This window comes from Perissodus microlepis, chromosome 22 (assembly GCF_051167445.1).
Source record: "Perissodus microlepis isolate ML-2025 ecotype Zambia chromosome 22, ASM5116744v1, whole genome shotgun sequence".
Taxonomy (NCBI): Eukaryota; Metazoa; Chordata; class Actinopteri; order Cichliformes; family Cichlidae; genus Perissodus; species Perissodus microlepis.
The window spans coordinates 27,383,664-27,405,167 of NC_140481.1; the positions used below are offsets into that span (position 1 = coordinate 27,383,664).

The 21,504-nt window shown below is 42.6% G+C and overlaps 1 protein-coding gene and 1 non-coding gene across 10 annotated transcripts in view; one reads left to right on the forward strand and one right to left on the reverse strand.

Moving 5' to 3' along the window:
- Nucleotides 1-21,504, forward strand: part of LOC146363381 (microtubule-actin cross-linking factor 1-like) — a 117,204-nt gene that overhangs the window by 6,662 nt on the left and 89,038 nt on the right. For 8 of the 9 annotated variants that reach the window (XM_084919776.1, XM_084919772.1, XM_084919778.1 and 5 more), the window contains exons 2-21: nucleotides 4,376-4,542; nucleotides 4,891-5,003; nucleotides 6,088-6,194; nucleotides 6,601-6,720; nucleotides 7,755-7,850; nucleotides 8,496-8,623; nucleotides 8,724-8,817; nucleotides 9,309-9,463; nucleotides 10,262-10,556; nucleotides 10,877-11,005; nucleotides 11,091-11,168; nucleotides 11,958-12,119; nucleotides 12,320-12,424; nucleotides 12,897-12,992; nucleotides 13,112-13,237; nucleotides 17,733-17,885; nucleotides 18,825-18,836; nucleotides 20,396-20,550; nucleotides 20,931-21,057; nucleotides 21,194-21,377. In XM_084919776.1, the coding sequence (XP_084775902.1) occupies nucleotides 4,376-4,542; nucleotides 4,891-5,003; nucleotides 6,088-6,194; nucleotides 6,601-6,720; nucleotides 7,755-7,850; nucleotides 8,496-8,623; nucleotides 8,724-8,817; nucleotides 9,309-9,463; nucleotides 10,262-10,556; nucleotides 10,877-11,005; nucleotides 11,091-11,168; nucleotides 11,958-12,119; nucleotides 12,320-12,424; nucleotides 12,897-12,992; nucleotides 13,112-13,237; nucleotides 17,733-17,885; nucleotides 18,825-18,836; nucleotides 20,396-20,550; nucleotides 20,931-21,057; nucleotides 21,194-21,377 (2,602 nt within the window). The remainder of the gene's footprint in view (nucleotides 1-4,375; nucleotides 4,543-4,890; nucleotides 5,004-6,087; nucleotides 6,195-6,600; nucleotides 6,721-7,754; nucleotides 7,851-8,495; nucleotides 8,624-8,723; nucleotides 8,818-9,308; nucleotides 9,464-10,261; nucleotides 10,557-10,876; nucleotides 11,006-11,090; nucleotides 11,169-11,957; nucleotides 12,120-12,319; nucleotides 12,425-12,896; nucleotides 12,993-13,111; nucleotides 13,238-17,732; nucleotides 17,886-18,824; nucleotides 18,837-20,395; nucleotides 20,551-20,930; nucleotides 21,058-21,193; nucleotides 21,378-21,504) is intronic. The other variant, XM_084919773.1, reaches the window with a different exon arrangement.
- On the reverse strand, nucleotides 15,574-15,645 carry trnah-gug (transfer RNA histidin (anticodon GUG)). Its single transcript has one exon. It is a non-coding gene; the product is annotated as a tRNA-His (tRNA).

Consider the following 21,504-nt stretch of genomic DNA (forward strand, 5'->3'; position numbering starts at 1 on the left):
TTGTGTGTGGGTGTGTGTTGCCCTTGTCTGCATAAAAAAGGGATTTGAAATGTGCATTCATCAGTGAGACGGCTGCTTCATTGAGCCCAGAGGGGATTCCTAATGCACACTGAAAACACCACCCAAATTTACCCGTTTACCCCCATCCTACTGTGTCTGAAAATTTGAACACCATCCAACATTTATCTTCATGCACCCATCCATCTTTTCAACCTTTAAACATGATTTTGCAGAGGTGCTTCATGTTTAAGTCAAATAAATCAATGAATCCATCTTTTTTTATTTTTCCTATCCAGCACTCACCCCTCCCTCTCCTCCCTCCTCTCCCTGCAAACTTCAAAGAGGCCATGTTTCTAAAAGAGGGCTGGTCCAGAGCCCCAGGGGGCTGCTAGTGGATCATGGATGCTTGTGACTGGATCATAGCTGCACTGAGCACTGCTGCTACCACCTGATCTAATCTCTAATCTGTGTGCGTCTGTTTATACTTTAGCTGGAGTAACATTCACACGGCTGGGTCACGCATGAGCGTCACATCTTCACATGTTCATACCCGCACTTCACACCTGCACATACCGTGAAGATAAACTGTGTTTAGTGAACATATAATCAGGCCTTTAGTTCAACTGGAGAAGATTAAAAGCCATGCATGTCATGTGACCTGACACTAACCTGTACTTTATCTTAACTTTACTCACTGTGCGTGGAAATTAGCGAGTATCTTGTTCACACGTTCAAATTTGTTGTTTCAAATCCCTTTATTTAGTTTAATCTCTGTTAAGGTCCACGCTGATGTCACCATGTCACGCATTCATTCAGTCATTCGTGCTTTCACGGTTATTATGGAGGCAGAAAGTTTGAGTTTTTAGTTTGAGTTAGTTTACTTATGATTGGAAAAGAAGAAAACCGTATTAAATGATTACATTGAAGTTGCGTTGACAGGGGACATAGATTCTGTGAGCTTCAGGAGACTCGGTCGAGTTAATTAAACAGTTGTAAAGTTGAACAGTTTTGTCTTCGTTCGTTAGCCGAATACCCAACAGACTAATTTAGGAAAGCTAAATGTTAAGCCGACATGGTTTAATAACTGCGGAGACTGTTCGCAAAAGGCATAAACTACTGGGCTAAGCAGACTTGTTTACAGCAAGATAGCAGTAATAAACTTATAGTTTTGTTTTTTTGATCATTGAGGAGCAAAACTTTGAAAATCAAATTTTCAGAATAAGCATTAATTTTATAAAATGTGTCTCTCTTTTTTTTAAAAGTCGCATTACTGTAGGTGTCTCAGCCATTTCTGCTGTGAGCTGGCATTTTGAGCCAATAGGTTCAAAGCTGACAATATGACATGCTTTAAATGACAACCTTTTCCTCTGCACACTAAAGAAGGAGAGCATAAAGAGATGCAGAAGTAAGAGGTTAGGGAAATAAATGGGCAGAAAAGCAAGAGAGATTTAATGATTTAGTGAATCATTTTTATAAAATGATTTTGTGATTTTTGGTACCTCTGATCCTCCGTAGGTTAAAGCAAACGCATTTATGAAGTGTGGGCCGACTTGAAGGACACTCTTGTTCTGCTGTTTATTAATCCTTTATTTATCCAGGTAAAAAATCTCATTGAGATTAAAAATCTCATTTCCAAGAGAGACCTGGCATCCTGTTCATGCTTCACGCAGCCTCATTCATATTGTAAACTCAAGGTTCACCTGCTTTATCAGGCGCTGTCGCCCGTATCTCTGCAGCAAATGGCCTGACAGAAATTGTACTGCAGCTCACAAAATAACGAGCTGTGTTTGAAAGCTTCTGAAACTTACTAATTCACCTGATGCATGAGGGAACGGCAGACGTGCACAATGGGGAAAAGAGGATGAAGTGCTGTAGCAGTGGGAGTGCAGGCTCTGTGCACAGATGCAGACCTCACACAGAGTGCAGTGTCAATATTAAGATGGAGGAGTCGATGCTCTGCATTTCCCTGCAAAGGAGGCTGCATGTGCACAAAACACGAAGCCGAGTACATATTTGTTGATTGCTGTTTGAGTGACAGTGTAGTCATGGAGTAACTGTAAGAAATGCTAACCTGCTCGCTGTAGCCCCCACGTCTCAGTGAAGGCATGTGTGGTGTGAATAATGACGAGTTGTCATGTAGCAGAAGCGTTTGTTCGTCTCAGTTTTGTGTTCACATTGTGGTTGAGAGGCTCCTTTAGTGATGCAGAATCTTTGTCATCTGTCATTTTCACTGAGTGAATGAGGACTCAATAGATATTACTTTACGAGAAGCTGGAAGCTATACATGCACAGTGCTGTTGCCGACCTTGCTCATCTTCATCACGTTTCCTTCTCTCTCCTCTCCCTCCCGTTCCTCGTCTTTTTGGCTGTTGCTGCAGTCTCCTGGCACGCGCTGGACTTTCATACTGCTCTGTATTAGCAGCAGTGAGAGAGAAACTGAAAGACTGAGAGAGGGTGGAGTGTTGGACTGTAGCTGAGTTAGGGAAAGAGGGATGACAGAAGAATACAGACAGTAGCGGCAGCCTAGCACTGACAGTAACCGCCTATACGTCACTCTGCCTTTGTTGCTCTGGGCAGATGGATCCAAAGAGCTCCAACTGAGAGGAAGAAGAACGCAGGGGGTAAATGGCTGAGTGGTCGTGTAGCTAAGTGAACCGAACCAAGCATTAGGAAGCCGTCCGTCTTTGTGGAAGACTTTCTTTTAGACTCACCCCTAATAAGCATGCACGTCATTAGAAGAGCTTTCAGGAGCTGTGTGCTGCTGCATCTGTTGTGTTTAGAGGCATTTGCACACACAGACTCCTGAAATGTTAGTAGAATCAGATCACGACTATAGACTGTATATTAAAGATGGGTATAACCACCATGACATCCACACTGGTGATTGGCATTGCAGTTTTAGCTTTTTGAAACCAGATGACAAGTGAGGGGAAAATGCATGCTCACACACGCAGTAGAGCACACTCACTCTGCTTTATCATCCATTCAGACAATAAATTGAACTGTAATGTAGAAAATTACCTTCTTGTTCTATTCAGTAAGACTTGAAACCAGAAACTGAGATTATGAACCCATCAGAACAGTGTTTAAAGAGAGTTGACACCTGTGAATGTCTGTACAGTACTTATGTGGTTTTAAACACTTTTATACTGGTGTCACCTTTCAGAACTGGAAGCTGTGTTCATAGTTTATATACAGTTTATAGGCAGGAGTTTATCTGAAGCTGTCATTACAGAAGGTAGTTGGCATGAGTCGTGCTCTCCCATTTGAAAATTCTTGCTAATGTAATTCAGGGAGCTCCTTAGTGGAAGACGACAACCTCTGGCTCGCTGTGAATACACGAGACTGAAAACTCTTATGGGTTTTGTGCTCCGGAGCTGGCTGGTTAAAGGCTGTTAAATGTCTTCTTTTGTTTGTGAAAATTAATAGTGTTTAGGCTTCTTAGTTGTTTTTTGCCCCCAAATTATTAAAAAATAATTAATTTTTTTTCTTAATGTGTTTTTCAGTTAGTTACTACAAGCGCAATTTAAGGATCCCCAATGTTTTAAAAAGAAACAAGCTTAATCTAAACAATTACTGGTAAAGGCCCACTGACGATGCAAAAATCAAACCTATTTGTGGCCAAGTGCATTTTGTTTGACGTATTTAACCGTCAGATCGTGTGCATTTGACGTAGTCTCTGAACTCTGTGAAACAAACAGCAGGGGAGACGATACGAGTTTATGTAGAGGAGGAAGAGGATGAGAAGGAAGAGCAGATTGATCAGAATATGAAGCAGAACAGATGAAAGGACATGAAAAACTGAAGAGACAGATCGAGGTTGGGCGGGGGGGCATGAGACAGATGAACGGGGGGGGTACGTGAGCTAATGAGCAGGATAGACTGTAGACGCTGCAGACGGGAAATGGGAGAAGGCATTAATAAACATTAATAAAAACGCCTCTGAAACGAACACATCCAGATATCACACATGCACTCAGTCATTAAGTGTCAGGAAAGCGATGGTCTGAAAAGAGCGAGCGGGTTGAATAAAAGGAAATAAAATCTCTGCAGTGAGTTAGTTTCATACAGAGAGGGAGAGAGCGCGCACGGACGTTTCTGCCAACTCACTGTAGCTGCGTCTGTGTGTCTGTAATGAAGCTGATGGAGAGAGGCTGAATGCATCAGTGCACAGAAAATAATGAGAAAAATCCCCACATGCTGGATCCTGATTAGATTTGTTTTCGTGAGTCTGAATATTGTTTTAATGTGTTTCAGTACATTTGGCAACGAAGCCCGAAACGTTTTGACTCTCAGATCACAGCTCTGCAGAGGCAAGGGGGGGATGGCGAATCCCAGTCGTAACCCCGTCTCTCTCTCTCTCTCTCTCCCTCAGATTTCAGAAATCTACGTGTGCGGCGAGTCAGCTGACCTCACAGCCAAAGAGAAGCTGCTGTTATGGAGCCAGCAGGCGATAGAAGGCTACCCCGGCCTCCGCTGTGTCAACTTCACCTCATCGTGGAGCGACGGACGCATGTTCAACGCTCTGCTGCACAGATACAGGTTAGACGATGAAGGGCGTGATTAAAATGTCCTTCTGAGAGACACACAGACTGACTTCAACACACAAAATATTAATTGGTGATGTCAAAATGGTTAATATAGTTTGAACAAATACTTGTAACAATGTATCCGGTGGTGTGATTGAAGTGGTTTGATCTTAATCTGATCTGAAATCATCAGACAAGCTCAGTAATTCATGATCTCATGCTAATGTTTGGTGATATTTTCACAGCAGACGCAGCAGAAACGTTTATGTTTATCAGATTTTACAGATCAGAGTCTGACGACCACAAACAAACAGGGAAAAAAGCAAAACAAAGCTTTTTTTTGTTCCAACTCCTTTTTCAGACCCGACCTGATCGACATGGAGGTGGTGTCACGGCAGAGTAACCGTGAGAACCTGGAGCAGGCCTTCGAGATCGCTGAGTCGTTAGGTGTGACCAGACTGCTGGATGCTGAGGGTGAGACTGTTGATCCACTGTTGAGTAATCTGGCCAGCTTGTTCATGGCCGAGCACAGACAGGTCTTCAGTGTTTTACTAACTGAGCTTCTTATATTTAACGAAAGGTGTAAACTTGAAATTCAAATTAGGCTGTCCTTTTGTCTTCCAGCTTTTATTTTGAAAGCTTGCCAACCTCCCAGGCAACCAGTAATGACCCACAAGCATACACTTTCATATTTACAACTGTACCTTTAATGGCTCTAGCTCCAGACCCTGGCTCTGTGTGGAAAACTCTTTTTTATATTTTGATCTGTTTCCCCTGAAGCAAAACGCCTCAGAGACTCATCATAGAGCAGTCATTCCAGGAAAAGCTGCTGAGGACCTCCAGAGACCTTAGAGAAGTGTTTGTTGGCACAAAGAAACATGTTGAGATGTTTCTGCAGCCTGTATTTTCCCCTCTGTTGTATTTATAAAGCTTATATTAAGTGATTATTTTTGCTTTAATTGACAGTTTGGTTTAGTTTTTGTTTTTTTTTTCACATATTTTTTTTAACACCACCACAACAGATCTGAATAGACGGCCTGTTTCACTTGGAAGGGCTCTTTTGACCCCGTGTTTTGATTTCACATCAAGTTTCCAGATACAACTGCAGGACTTGGACTTATTCCCAAACCTTTGATCTGCTTAATTTATCAATAAAATCATGAAAAATGCTACATGCCTGTCCAAGAAACGGCTACATTTGAGCCTCAGAAAATAGACTAAGTAATGCTTTTCGTCAGTCTCTCAAACAGTTCAAGACTGAAAGTCGGTACTTCAGATGCAACTTAATTGTTCCTTTTATCTTGTTACAGACGGACACAGCTGTGAAAATGTTGATATAAACACTGAGCCTTCCTAAATCTTACTGGCTGCTTGATTTATGGTTACAGTTCATTAATTGATTCACGTGTGGGTTTGGGTTTAACACTGAGCCAAATATCTGAAAACCTCAGAGGCTGTTTTTTTTCCTCTCTCTCTCTAACTGATAATGTAACAAGCACCAAACTATCTGCATAATTCCCGCAGCTTTTCATTTCATCCCCTCTCATTTTCTCCCCAGACGTTGATGTTCCCTCTCCAGACGAGAAGTCAGTCATCACTTACGTCTCCTCAATCTACGATGCCTTCCCTAAAATCCCCGAGGGTGGAGAGGGCATCGGCGCACACGTACGTCACGGTCTTGTTTACCATTCATGCCATTATTTATTTATTTATTTATTTATAATTTGTTCAGTTTAAAGCATGCACTACACTTCCCAGGACTCCATGTGATTTGTTAGCATGCATGCAGTGCAGTTCGTAGCACATTCCTGCAGTACTGTTCCTCCATATCCTGTTAACATTAAAACATGAATACATTTAGGCAGGTTATTATTAGTTCACTGTGGACCTTTTTGAGTAATGAGCCAAAACCTTTAAATAATCATGCAGTTAATTTAAAACTGTTCCAGCCATTCATTATGAGCCAGCCTACCTGTTGCCAGGCAGTGTGTGAATGTGTGATGCATGATTTCCCACTAATGAACAGCTTCTGTCACATCTGCAACATTTTCTTTCTCTCCCCCATCCTCAGGAGGTGGATCAGCGCTGGTCGGAGTACCAGTCCAGGTTCTCGTCTCTGCTCCAGTGGAGCCGCCAGCATACGGCCCTCATGGCCAACAAGAGCTTCCCACAAAACCCCGTAGAACTCAAGGTGAACACGACAGTTTTCTTTTAAATATTTAGATGTGCGAGAGTCCATGTTTAAGAAAACCATCTAATAAGCCAAATAAAGGAGACTCGAGTAAGTTGAAGTGATCATTATTCTAAATTATATATTAGAAGAGCACTCAGGGCGTCCCTCCGTAAGGTCAGTACCCATCCCCCGAACTTTATTATTCCTAATAATGTGATCTGGACACAAGCCAGAATTTAACGAGCTCGTTCTTTGGCCTTGCTCTCCAAGTTTCATTAAATTTGTCTGATGGTTTGTAAGTCTATGAAAAAAAGAAGCTCAATCTTGTAATATTAAATAGAAATTATGATAATTCCTAGACCCGCTCTTTGATCTGCACCCACACCATATTTTGCGAGTCTCTACTTTGCTCACGCTGCACTTCTCCAAGTTTCATGAGATTCAGTTTGGTGGTTTTTCCATAATGTTGCTGATAAACCGACAAACGGCACTTAAAATGTGTAATGTTTCACCCAGCATTGGGAAAATTGGTGACATACAGATTTACCTTCATTCTAGCTGGTGTTTTTTATGCAAATTTGCTTGACAGCAACATGAATGCATTTGACTGTGGTGGTAATCGAATCCCTGTATGTCTTCCCAGCTTTGTATCTGCAATCCCACAGACGTGTAGCCTTGAATAAGGAAGCTGACAAACAATTTCAGTGAAACCTTGAGAGAGCAAATAAAGGGAGGACACAAGGAGGGAGAGTAGAAGGGTTTAATAATGTGGGAAACTTCACACAGCAGTGTATTCAGATTAAAGGCGAAATAAAGGAAGAGTCAGTGAGTTAGTTTGCAGAAGAAGGTGTTAGATTGAAGTAGAAAGAATAATGGTTGACGAAGTGTCTCGAGATGTGGAGAAAAAGAGCCGATTCACGTCACGAATGACCCCTCAGGCAGGCGGTAATTAGGAAGCTGTAACCTTTGAAAACAGGTGCTGGCTTCAAACAAAGCCTCCGTTAACACCGACTCCATAACGCTCATCAGCACCTGTTTCTCTCCTTCTTCAGGCACTTTACAATGAGTACGTCCATTTCAAAGAGACGGAGATCCCCGCGAAGGAGATCGAGAAAGGTCACATCGAACACCTCTACAAACTGCTGGAGGTAAGAACAAATGAAGAGTGGAGACAAGGAAGGAAAAGGCGACCAGCACTTGGCACCTTTCCGTGCATCATGAGGTTGAGCTCAGGGGGATTGTGTCAATGAGAGGAAGTTAGAGAACATTGTTGGCAGCGTGTTTGTGTGCGCTGAGTCACACGTTCGCCTCCCGAAGCGAAGTCGTTTCTTTCGTCGAGCTGTTATCAAAGCAGCAGATTGTTTGATTGTAAACAAACACATGATAGCCGATAATAGTTCCCATTTTATTCTCACTCAGCTGATGTTACCGGGGTTTTTCTGCGGCGTGACTTATGATTGCTCATAAATGGGGTCACTGATGTAATGGCTTTGGTAGCGCGTCCCACTTTGAAGCCTCGTCTTGAGCTTCACGGCTTTGGATTTTTAGGAGGTTGAGGTGACCATATTTTGACCTTAGCGAGCTCTGTTAAAAAGCTGCCTCCACAGACTGTAGCAGCTTTTATTTTAGTTTTTTAGAAGTACTCCAATGCAATGCAATTTAATGGGAGCGCTATTTAAAAGAATCACCCTCCAAACAATTATGAAAAATGTGGAAACCATAGCTGACTTGTACTAACAGATGTTGGGATGTGTGGCATGTATTTACGCTGCGCGTGTGTTTGTTTATTCCAGGTGTGGATAGAGTTTGGTCGCATTAAGCTTCCTCAGGGCCTTCATCCCAATGACCTGGAGGAGGATTGGGGTAAACTCATCCTGGAGATGCTGGAGAGAGAAAAGGTTCTCCGGCCAGCTGTGGAAAGGTACACACACACACAAATCTATTCACATGTTGCATATAATTAAATCATAACTGCTGATACCATTTTTTTTTTTTTCATCATCTTCTGTGTGCATTTACAGGCTAGACCTGCTGCTCCAGAGAGCCAATAAGATCCAGAACATGTCTCTGGACTGCGAGGAGAAACTCACCCTCGCTAAGAACACACTCCAGGCTGTGAGCGCTGAACCTCTCTCACTTCACGTCCATTTAATTTCCTCTCACACACACAGAGTCCCTGGGTTTATGTTGGGTAACTGTTTAATAATTTGGCCGAGTATTTTACAGGGTGTTAATGTGACCAAGCCGTAAACGTGAGCGCTCTTTTGGAACTGTAAATATTTACACACCACTTCCCCTGCCCTCTGCAAACATGCTCACTCCTTCCTTTGACTGTGTTCCTCGGCCTGAGCACAACTTCCTGCCTGAATGAAGGGATGTTAGACAGAATAAGTGATGTGCTGGGTCTGGAGTTTCTTTGTACCCTGATTTTTATATATTTATTTTCACTTTATTGCTCCTGCTAGTATTTGCTGTTGTCCACTTTGATTCCACTTTACTGTTTACTGAGTTTATCTCTGTGTAAACACGAATCCTCAGGTCTTCATACTTCATAATAACAGAAAAGCCAAACAAAACTGATCAATGATCCCTCCTCTGGTCTCCAGGACATGTCTCGAGCGGAGAGCGGCGAGGGCGTGCAGTGCGAGAGAGAGCTGGCCTGTTACCTGCAGGACTGCGAGTCTCTGATTCAACAACTCTACCAGGAGCTCAAAATCCTGAGAGATGAGAAATACTACCAGGTGGAGCAGCTGGTGTTCAGGTGAGTCATGGTGGTGGGATGGAGTCAGTGGCTTGGTCTTTTTGAAGGACCAAACATGCCAGCATTTCAAAAATTAATACAAAAAAACCCTCTTAGTGATTCTGTTTTATTTATTTTTAAAGTAATTAAATGTCCCAAAAATATATATAAAAAATAATTGTAGGAATGATTTTATAAAATATTGCTATTTTATAAATCCATTTAATTTTATTTATTTACTTATTTCATTTTTTTAACCTTAATCTTTTCTTATTACACCTTTTAATTTCTTTATATTCCTTAATTTAATATTGGTTTAATTTATTATAGTTTTTGTGATTTCTGCATTATTTTATAGACCTAAAATGATTTAGGCAGTTTCAGTCCTGTGTACAGCTCTATCAGAGCAGTCTTCAATTAATTGTTATGATCTGGACAATTTAGATTAATAGCTGGGAATACAAGCTACTCATTATAGGTCAACAAGTTGCCTGTTGTGTTTTTGTATTAATACCTATTGTATCCTCCTCTGCATCTAGTGTTCACTGATATAAACCAGTGGTGTCAAAAAATGATGGAAAGCGTGTCCCCATTTTGCGTCTCATCAGCATGCTGCTCCGTCTAATTTGCACTGCTGTTATGAAAGCTAGTGAAACAACCATTTTGTAAATCTGCCACTGTGTGCTGCCCTTTAAAGCAGCAGTACCTTTAAAAAGAACTCAGCTTTGTAGCAGGATCATACTGTTAAAGATTATTAAATGTTTCATAGGTTTATAATAACGTGATCAGTTATGTGCTTTTTTTCTTTTCTGTCATCAGAGTTTCCCGCCTACAAGAGGAGCTGGTCTCCCTCAGACTGCAGTGCTCCAGCGTCTACAGGAAAGGCCACTTCTCTCAGGCCCTGGGCACCACAGGGACAGAGCACACCCACCAGAGACCCCCTGATACGGGCCTGTCTCTGGGTCAGACGCTGCTGGGAGCTGTGGGAGCGGTCGGAGCCGCACTCCTGCGGCGACCGATGGCTCGGTCCCAGCTGGTGGCCATGTCTTCATCAGAGGACGAAGGAAGCCTGAGGTTCATCTACGAGCTGCTCGGATGGGTGGAGGAGACGCAGGTCAGTCTCTGTCAGCCTCTCTTAAAATTAGGGCTGTTGTTTTTACTGCTGATTATTTTATACGCTGTTTTATTATTAAATTATTTAAATACTGAAAATAAAATGTACTAATTTGGTGAAATATGAATTTAAATCATCCTAAATATCATAAAACATGAATCAGAATTTGTAAAAAAGTCACATATGGATTCAGAAGTCGTCACAAGCCTAAAAACATCACATTCAACTGAAGTGAGGTCTTAAAAGCATTCAAAGACATATAATAGAAGATATCTGTAATTTTCAGTGGAAGGGTAAATCATTCTGTGTTTGTGTTTTAGGAGCTGTTGGAGCGCGCCGAGTGGGGTGCAGACCTCACCTCTGTAGAAAAGAACCTCGACGAGCACAACAACATACACACTGCGATTGAAGAGCTGATGAACAGCCTGCAGGAGGCACGCAGCTACGAGGTTCACGCATCCCTCCTCCCTTTGCAAACACGGGCGTCTGTGCAGTGATGGTCTTTGTAACGAGGCTTCTCTTTCTCTCCTCCAGGCTAAAGTCTCTCCCAACTTCAAGAGCAGTTACTCTGAGACGCTGGCCAAGCTGGAGAACCAATACTGCAAACTACTGGTCAGTCTCAGTCTCGTGGCTTTGTTTGTGTGTGTTTGAGTTCCTCTGCACTTCTTTGTTTCCCCAGCTCACCCAGCATCCTCAGTTAATCCCATTACAGCATGGCACAAATCTGCATCTGCTCCTGCTGCCCCTAAATGTCCCCCCTTTCTGTCTCTTCTCTGTGTCCTCTGTTTTCTATTCATCCCATAATATATTTTTAATCATATCCATACTTATTCCTCTCAATCTGTTTATTTTCTTCCTGGCTTCTGTGGTTTTTTAAGAAGTATGTGCTTGTAGATTTACCTCTAAAAAAGCTATTTTAAATGTAGTGCCATTTATCCATCTGTCTATGTCACCAACCAAAATAAAATGTGCGGCTGGCTAACGTTACAGCTCAGCCGAGGGAGCCGCAGTTGAGTTTATATCCTGTCAAGTGTAGATGGACGCTCAGTGAGTGTAGTTTGTTAGAAAGAAAAGAGTTCTCTGCTCATGAAAAGGTTTTCAGATTTATTTACTTTTTAAAATTTACTCCATCTCTTTACAGGTCACGATTTCTGTAAATAGACATTATTTCAGAGTCTTTCTAAATTACTTTTGCCCACCACAAGTGAAGAAAAGGCAAATATTTCTACACCTGCATACATGGGCAACTTGCACTAAAACAATTGCCGTCACATGCAGGACATTGGGCTCTTACATGGGACAGTGTTTGTCATTAGTTTTCTGGGAAGATGCATCTGCTTTTGCAGTATTTCCTTCTGCTCTGCTGATTAGCATGGGGCTTTGTTTGTGTGGTTGCCATAGGAACATTCGTCATGGCGCCTGCGGAGCTTGGAGAGCCTGCACATGTTTGTGTCGCAATGCACTGACGAGCTGATCTGGCTCAACGAGAGGGAGGAGGAGGAGATCGCCTACGACTGGAGCGACAACAACACCAACACGAACGCAAAGAAAGAATTATACAGTGTGAGTGTGAGGAAGAGGAGAGACGCACACGCGGACGGTTTCCTCCGTCACAAATTGCAAACCTTTAAACTCACTTGGTTTCCACATGTATTGAAAGTCAAGATAAAAGTCTCGTTTACCTCCCAACATATAAAGAGTAACTTTGCATTAGACTGTTTGTCTTCACCTTTAACCTTCCCCGCTTCCTGTTCTGCCTGCAGGAAATGAGGTTAGAGCTGGATGAAAAACGAGATGTGATGCGGTCACTCCAGGAAACGGCCAGCCGTCTGTGTCAGGAGAACCATCCTGCCAAGCAGACCGTGGAGGTGAATTTCATGATTTTTATTCATTCGGGCTGGATGACCTTTAAAGACGCTGGGTTTCCGTATCCGTGGCTCGCTTGTCTGGAACAAATCAACCACGTTGCTTTTGTTAAAATGCTCTTTTATTCACTTTGCACTCACTTTTTCTAAGCCTTCCTTGGCGACGAGCAGGAATTACTATGTACATTTTAAAATACTGGTGTAGCTACACTTATTTGGGATATGGTTTTCATACCAGTCTCATGCTAATGCTGCCTGTGCCCTATCACTGCTGAGAGCCAGAAACCCCAGTGGCTGGGTGAAACGCTGATTCTGTCTGTGCTGATTAACATCCCAGTTAGAGCCTTGCAGATAGATTACAGGCAGTTTATATGATCGGAGACTGTAAAAATCTCACTTATTTCCCCTAAAGGACCTCTTACATAAGTTTAGCATGGCACCAACTTTCAATATCCATCCATCTCCCTGTTATCAGGCTTACAGTGCAGCCCTGCAGACCCAGTGGCAGTGGGTGGACCAGCTCTGCTTGTGTGTGGAGCAGCATCTCAAAGACAACACGGCGTACTTCCAGGTGAGGCTGAAATTCTTATTTTTCTGAGTTTGGTAAAAGAATTCATCCACATATATAATTAGGCTTATATTAAAATGATTTTGTGTTATTACATGCAAATCCATTTTTACTTTTGTCAGTTCATGAGTGACGCCCGGGACTGTGAGTCATACCTCCGCCAGCTCCAGGAAACCATCAAGAGACAATATACCTGTGATAAGAACAGCAGGCTCAGCAAACTGGAAGACCTGCTGCAGGACTCAATGGTATCTACACATTTGCTTTCTATCTTACGAATAATATTCAGTTTCTTCTATGCCAGACAGATTTATGGTGCTGCAGGAAAGACCGACTGTGTTTTTTTATTTTCACTAGATTTACTGCAAAGAATTGTGTCATGTTAACCTCTACTGGAGCTCAGTGACCGATAACAGAGAGACAATAACAGAGGTTGTTTGACGCCATGTCTCCATTTAGCGAGATAATTTCAAGAAGCGGCTCCATAGTGTAGTGCTTAACAAACATCCCCAGTTTGATCCTGGGAGGAAGAGGCCGTCTGGTGTAACACCAAATCAAACATGCACAGCTACCTGCTGTGGCGACCCCTTGTGCGTAAGAGACTAGTTGAGAGTGGCCACTTCTAATCTAAGAAGGGTCTTTGTTTCCTTCTCTAACTCTGTGTCAACATCTCAACTTTACTTGATATTTAGGATTTTTTTTAAAAAGCACTTTCCCCTAACTACTACACAGACAGTGCTTTGGTTTCACTCACACACCTTTAACACACCCCAGGGGCAAATTATGAAGGTGGTGTCTTACCTGGAGCCACTCTGACCTAAGTACTAGAAGAACCAGGTTTCAAACCATCAAATGTACCACTCTGAGTCACAGCTGCAGAGTCATGTGCAAACCAGAAAATATTGTACAATGAACATTTTAAGTAGCACATTTCTATCCCAGATAACTGAGTGTCCTCAATCCCTGCTTCCACCGTGTGCACAAAGTGCAAACGCGAACATTCAGTATACTCCCAGACTGACATATTATCAGGAATGATACAGCATTTTTCTAACCACTATAGCATCAGAGACCTGCAGTAGCTGAGCTGCTGGTGTTGCAGCGTCCTCCTGATTGTTTTTGCTCTGCCTCGGGCGGCTGCAGCACCTCATGTGACAGGGCAAAGTAATCTGTTACAGAGTCCTGAATCATCTCCCCCCCGTGGCACATTTGCAAGCCTGCCATATTTGCACCTACTTCTCCCACGCACACACACACACCTCTGACTTCGAGCAGATGGCAGGGTTAGTGCGGGCATCGCTCCACAGGCCAGAGCAGCATCCATGTCCTCTTATTAAAGAGGTGTGCGAGAGAGCGCAAACAGATGCTTTTCTTAGGCCGGTCCTGCAGGTACCTTTAAATGACATAACAAAGAAGCAGCTGAACTTTTGTTTGACAGAGATAATAACTGAGACAAGAACATTGAATCATCCTATTCAGCTTCTTTAAGGTGGAGATTGGTGTTTAGCAGTGTCCGTTTGATCAGACCTCTCCCTCCATTCTGACTTGTTTCCTGCCTAATCTTTCCTTTGTGGACTGTCACTGAATGACTTCTTCATATGTGGTTAGATACCACAAGCATTTGTTGCCTTTGAAGTAAGATAAAATACGTATTATCTCCTTGTTCAGGAACCTCTCCCTAATATGCTCCACTATATATACCCGAACAGTGACCTGTACTATGTGCAAAAGTACAGCAGACATTATTTACCGTCAGAACAGGGCGGACCTCCAACGGGAGATTGAGAGACCAGTGTCAGACTGTTAGAACAGCTTTGAAATTCTCATGAGTTGTTCGCACTAAAGTAAAAACCACCATCACTTCATGCAGCTATCCCTTCGGCGCCAGCTGTGGTCTCAAGGCTGGAGCTGAACAACAACACCCTGATAACGACTGTGTTTAGACTGTTCTTCCCATTGTATGCAAGGCTACCTGGGTTGGCTGGAAGACTGTTTACTTAGCCTGGCGGGGCGAAGGACACTGTCTCAGCTGAACTCTGGACACGCACACACATACACTGATACGCACTCACTGATCCCCCCCTCCCTTTCCAACCTCTTCTATGCTTGTTCCCTCCTGGAGAACACGGCGGGTCTGGGCCCAGCACTGGAATAATAGCGCAGGGCAGGATGGCTGCAGTGTTTGTTTCGGATTACTCCTCACCCCCCACCCACCCCTGTTGCTTGTCACGTGCTCCACAATGTTGTGCTGTGGATATTTATGTGCTTTCTGTGCAGAGGAGTTTTTTTGTTTACTGTTCTCATGCTGTCCTCCCATATGAGCCCAACATGAGTAGAGGTCTCTTTTTTCACTCTTGGACTTCCCCATTGTATTGTGCAATTCAGTGTTTTTCCCGTAATACTACCGATCCCCGACCTGTCTCCCCATGTGATGTCTGTGTTGTGTATGTAAGGTGTGTGTGGTGGGGGGTGGGGGGGCGCAACTTGCATGTGACAAATAAAGTTCTGATTGATTGATATACCTGAACAGTGACCTGTACGATGTGCAAAAGAACAGCAGACATTATTTACCGTCAGACCACGCTGCCGTGACCCGGATTCGAACCGGGGTTGCTGCGGCCACAACGCAGAGTACTAACCACTATACGATCACGGCTGGCGCGCTGGATTATGCTGTCAGTTGCAGTCTGTATCTTGCAGTTGTCTCACTCCACTATAACACTATAATATACAAACAACAGAATTAGAATGAAAACAACGGAATTTGAATGAACAGAACAGAATTTGAATCAAAACAATGGAATTAACATGAAAACGACGGAATTTGAATGAAAGCAACAGAATTCTAAAACAAACAATAGAATTTGAATAAAAAGAGTAGAATTAGAATGAAAACAAAAGCATTTGAATGAAAACAACGGAATTAGAATGAAAAGAATAGAATTTGAATGAAAACAACGGAATTAGAATGAACAGAATTTGAATGAAAACAATGGAAGTTTAAACTCTGTTGTAAAAATGAAAAAAACTGGTTGATGAGTTCACAGGTAAGGTAAGGAAAAGCTGGTTACGTTAAGAAATTTGATTGGGCAATCCAGTGCCAATAATGAAATAACATGACTGTAATCATTCAAGCTAACCTGCAGCCTGTGTTACTACAATTTCTTGCTATCATAATGCTGTCATACATGTTATCCACGGTCTTCTTTTAGTGCAAGGCTTCTCTGGTGATCTAATTTGTTTTACAGTTTTACAGAAGTCCTTAATACCCTGTGGTTGTAATTAACTAGAATTCCTCATGCATCCACATTTTAATTTATGTCTGTGTAAATTATGTTTGTCACTGGTCCTGCTGACTGCAGCGAATGCCATCTCACTGTGAAATTCATTCCTGGGGTGTGATGTATGAAGTTATTAGCTCTCTGCCTCAGACTGTGTCTAACTCTCGGCTCCATTCAATGTTTTCTTTCCTGTACCTGTAACTGTCTCCTTGTTGTCTCCCTCTCTAATGAATCCTTAATGACTCTCTCTGCTTCTGCTTTAGGGGCGAGAGAGAAGTGAAATGTAATTCTACCTGTCAGGGTGAAAAGCCCATGTTAAATGTTTAATGCTTAGTGGTCAGGCTAACATGGGCAGCTGAGTCAGGAAGCAGCAGGCCCACTCATCTCAGCAGCTACAGGCTAATAGGCCGTTAAGCTGATTATGTGTTGAAGGACTTCAGACAGAAAATGTTGCTTAAATATCATTTGGGTGGATTTTGTGGTGTGAAAATGAAAAACTTGAGGAAAGATGATATAGGGTGAACGTTCTGAACGTCTACTGGAAGGATTTTCTGAAGATTTTGTAAACTCATTCACGGATTTCTCCAGCGTTATTTGTGATTTAGACTGAAACGTCTGCTGCTTACGGTGGCCCTGAGAGGCCAAACGGACTGCAATAAGAAAAACGCTGCAAAAGCACACAAAACACAATGGAAATAGGAAAAACAAAAACAGAAATGGGGAAAAAACACAAGGGAAGTGTTTCTGGGGAGACAATAACCCAACAGACCAGTTGCAGGAACCCAAAACATGGTAGGCGTGTTTTATTGTGATTCATATAATACTGATGACGCACTTACCTCTCATCTTTGCTTTCCTCACAAAACTGATAGATCCTCCACTTCTTTTAAGTGTCTCCCAGTGCAATTATAGGCATATTTTTGGTTCCTGCAACTGGTCCGTGGGGTTATTGTCTCCCCAGAAACACTTCCCTTGTGTTTTTTTTTCTATTTCCGTTGTCGTTTTACCCTATTTTCGTTGTGTTTTGTGTGCTTTTGGAGCGTTTTTCTTATTGCTGGTGTTTTCTTAAGTTGCACTCCGTTTGGCCTCTCAGGGCCACTGTAGCTGCTGGATTGACTTCCATACACTGCATTTTGCTACAGATATTTAGAATTTTTATATATTTGGTGTTTAATTACATATTTATCTGTTAAAATGTATCTAAAATGCAACCTGATAGATCTGCTGTAGTTTTTTAACATTGTTTATTATTTATGGCGTGTGACATGGGTAATTATCAAATAATTACCTAATGGAAAGGTCAGCATGCTGTTAACATCCCTGCTTTAAGTTCTCAGATACATAGATCTTTACCTTACAATGGAAAAAATGCCTTTAGATGAATGTTATTGTAAATCCACACATGTACAGTCTTCATAAAGAGTTTCAATGTTTAATGTTGTTGTTGTTTTCCTTCCTGTAGGAGGAGAAAGAGCAGCTCATTGAGTATCGGAGTACAGTAGCTAGCCTGGTGGGCCGGGCCAAGACGGTGGTGCAGCTGCGCCCCCGCAGTGCAGAGAGCACTCTGGGAACTACAACACCCATCAAAGCCATCTGTGACTACAAGCAGATCGAGGTACGGCACCCAGAGCAGTATCATTACACCCCATGAACATGTGGGCATGTCCCTCAAATCTGTGACTTTGTTTAAGAAAAAAGTGTGCATATTTAGCACCGACTCACCTCTGACCTCACCTCTCGATTGTTTCGCCCCTCACCACCAACCAGCCCCCCCCCTGCCCTGCACTTCCCCACAAAGCCCTTACTCAGCTACTGTTTTCTACTCGTGAACTTTAGATTGATGTAAACATCTACATGAACAGTTTCCTCCATAACGATGAATATCGCACAGCAGTGGCTTTCTTCTTTTTTTCACACAGCTCCAGTTTTCTTCTTTTTTCTTTTCTTTTTTAAAACCAGCATGTTGAAATTTGGAAACTGAATGGACATAATTAACCAGAACTTAAGACCTTTGCCTTTGTCCTCCTCAGAAAACACTCTGACTCAGTCTTTAAGAAAGATAACTCAGGCATTATGAGATTCACTCTCAGATTCAGCTGTGATGACCTCTGGGAATCTAAAAGCTAATCAATTATACATCTGTCCCATCCTCTTTGCACCCTGAGAGCTTGGCACGGACGTACAGCTGCCCCCAGCGCTGCTATATTTAGTCTACTATGTGTTAGATTGCCCAGGGTGGTTTGCTCCCTGAAGCATACCAGATGTGAGGTCTTGTTTCCAGGTAAAGGATGAAGGTGGTTTGGTCCTCCACCTCATCACTGATCTAAAGCAACGTGACGAAACCTCGCACACAGCTGACAGTTATAAAAAAACATCTGGACAAACGTGCACATGAACCAAAAGTAATCTTTCTCTCCTTCACTTTCCTGTGTCTTCTCCTTTCTTTCCATACCCTCATGTACCTTTTTTTGGCCTCTCCCCTCTCACTCCCTCCTCTTCCTCCTCCTCATTCTCTTCCCTCCCTTCCCCCTCGTCTGTCGGCTGGGCTGGCAAGACAAACGTTCAGGTATAGCTGCCTATATTCTCCCTCTCTCACCTCAGATTGTAACACTGCACACACTGTACTGCCCCCAGGTGCCGCTTTCTTATCAGCTGATTTCAGGTTGTATAATTGGTAATAAACTTTGTGCCTGCACTCTCAGACTTCTTGGAATAAATTAGATGAAATTGCGTATGAAATGGTTCAGAGTACCTTTTACTGGATTTCCTCCCTGGAACAAAAATCTGAAAGCTTATTGTGTTTTATGTTTTTACAGGAAAATATAATTTAGTGGTGTTTTCCAAATCAAATCAGCCAATTATGTTTATTTAAGTGTTTTATTATAATGTCCAAGTGACTCTTTCTATATGTGCATATGTTTATGGTGTTCTCATAGCCAGAATCTGGTGATAGGATAATCTCACAAAAGTTGATTATGGCAACAATCTGTTAATCAGTAACCAAGTACTAACTTAGCCTCTGGGAATTACTGCAAATGATTCGGTGTTTCCGGTATAGCCAGCTGCTATCCGGGCCAAGACTTCCTGTTCTGTGTACAGGTTATTGTGTCTGAATGCACATGCTTTTTAATAGGCTGACAAAATGCTGAATGCATTGTTGTCAGACAATAGCCAGTGGTTTGGAGATTGTTTTTTGGAAAATGCGTCACTCTTTTGCATAGATGTTTATCTTTATGCAGTAAAATCCAGCTCAGATATGATTGATACAAACAGAAATAAAAAAAAAATTTTTTTCTGCAGATTTCATATATTTATGCAGAATCAGTTTAGTTTCGTATGTTTAGTCACAGATTTGTGTCAGACTGAGATCAGTTGATAAGAGCAGGTGGTAATCGCTGAACTGAACTGAAGTTAACCCGTCTGTGCCCCTCAGGCTCATTCAGTCAGTCAGAAAATAACATTTCCCTTTCAATATATCTTCATGTATTAAGTGTTTGTGCACAGCTTTGCATTATGGTTGTATGTGTGTGTGTGCAGGGAAGGGGTGAGAGAGGGTGGCGGGTGGGGATGGCTGTGCAGCCCTAACGCTGAATTTTAAAGCCAAACTCGTTTGTCTTCTGTTTATATCCTCTGCTGGGTTTCCTGCAGATAACGTGTCACTAATGTTTATTTCCTCGTTAAATGATTCAAACCCAGCTCAGGTTTTAGGAAGTTTCGCTTTGAGTTTGGAGTATATTTGCTGCTTTCACAATAAAAGCCTTTACTGGTGCAAAGCAGCTTTCACACCACATGGCATTGTCCTCGCTCAGCTTCTCTAATATCACGTCATGTTAGGGCTCCTGCTAATTTCATGAAGTCCATGAATTTTTGCATTTTGTGTTGCATTATGAGTTTTTTTGCTGTTTGCTTTTGATTTACGCGTTTTTCCCCCTTTTTTCTCCTCCCTTGCTTTCTTCTGGGCATTTTTCCTTCCATTCTTTCTCCATCATCTTTTGCAACTCCCTCGCTTTGTGAACCTTTCTCTTAATATTCTCTCTTGCTGTCAACCCTGTTCTCTACATCATTTTCATAACCTCCATTTCCGCTCTCATCTGTCCTTCCCTGCGCCTCGCCTCATACTCTCAGATCACGATAAGCCGAGGAGAGGAGTGTGTGCTGCAGGACAACTCTCAGAGGACCAAGTGGAAAGTGATCAGTCCAACGGGGAACGAAGCCATGGTCCCCTCGGTGTGTTTCACCGTCCCGCCTCCAAACCAGGAGGCCATCGACACAGCCAGCAGGTGAGCCACGTACTGGAAACGTGGATTGGTGTTGTGAATGTATTAAACATTTCTTGTGGATAGCACTGTCCTGATTATTTACTTTTTTATAGTTGATTTTCTTTAAGTCTTTAATGCACAAAAGCCACAATTTTCCACAATACGTAGCGAGGCCGTACACTTCAGGAAGCACTAGAGAGTAGGAAAGTTCGGCCTTCACATCAGTCCAAAATCCTAAGAAACTGTTTCCTAGAGATTATCTGACTGTTGAGCTTGAGTTTGGTTTATAAAATGGGGCAGCAATGCTGAAATAACTTTAGACTGGACGTCCTTTTAACCTGAATCTATTTTGTTTAGTATTTTAGAGACTAATGTTCATGTTCCTTGTGTTTTGTCTACAGAGCTGAGCAGCTGTACCAGAAGGTCATGTCCCTGTGGCATCAGCTCCATGTGAACATGAAGAGTGTGGTATCGTGGCACTACCTGCTCAAAGACATCAAGACTGTATCTGGGTGGAACTTGGACACGGTGAGATCCTCTCCATGCGTTTAAATGTGACGGCTATGAATTTGGACTTTATTCTCTCGCCGTGATGATTTCAATTTGTGGTTCTTTTCTTCTCTTCCGTTGTATTTATCTTCTCCCTCCTTGTCTCACCTTTCAGGTTCAGAGTCAGTCTCCATCAGAGCGGGAGCACGTCCTCAATCACCTGGAGTCCCAGCTGGCCGACTTTCTGTCAGACAGCAAAGAGAGCTCGCTGTTCACGCCGGCTGAAAGACGAGAGCTCGAGAAGGACGTTCAGCAGGCCCAGCAACACTGCCAGGACCTGCTGCTCAACATGGAGACCGGTGAGTGAAGATGGACGGGCTCACACACGGATACATTTAGTTAATGTCTTGCTGACCTCTGATCAGTCAAACTGATGCAAATAATAGCTCTGCGTGTCTCACGCCGTCTTAATCTGTTAATGAAAAT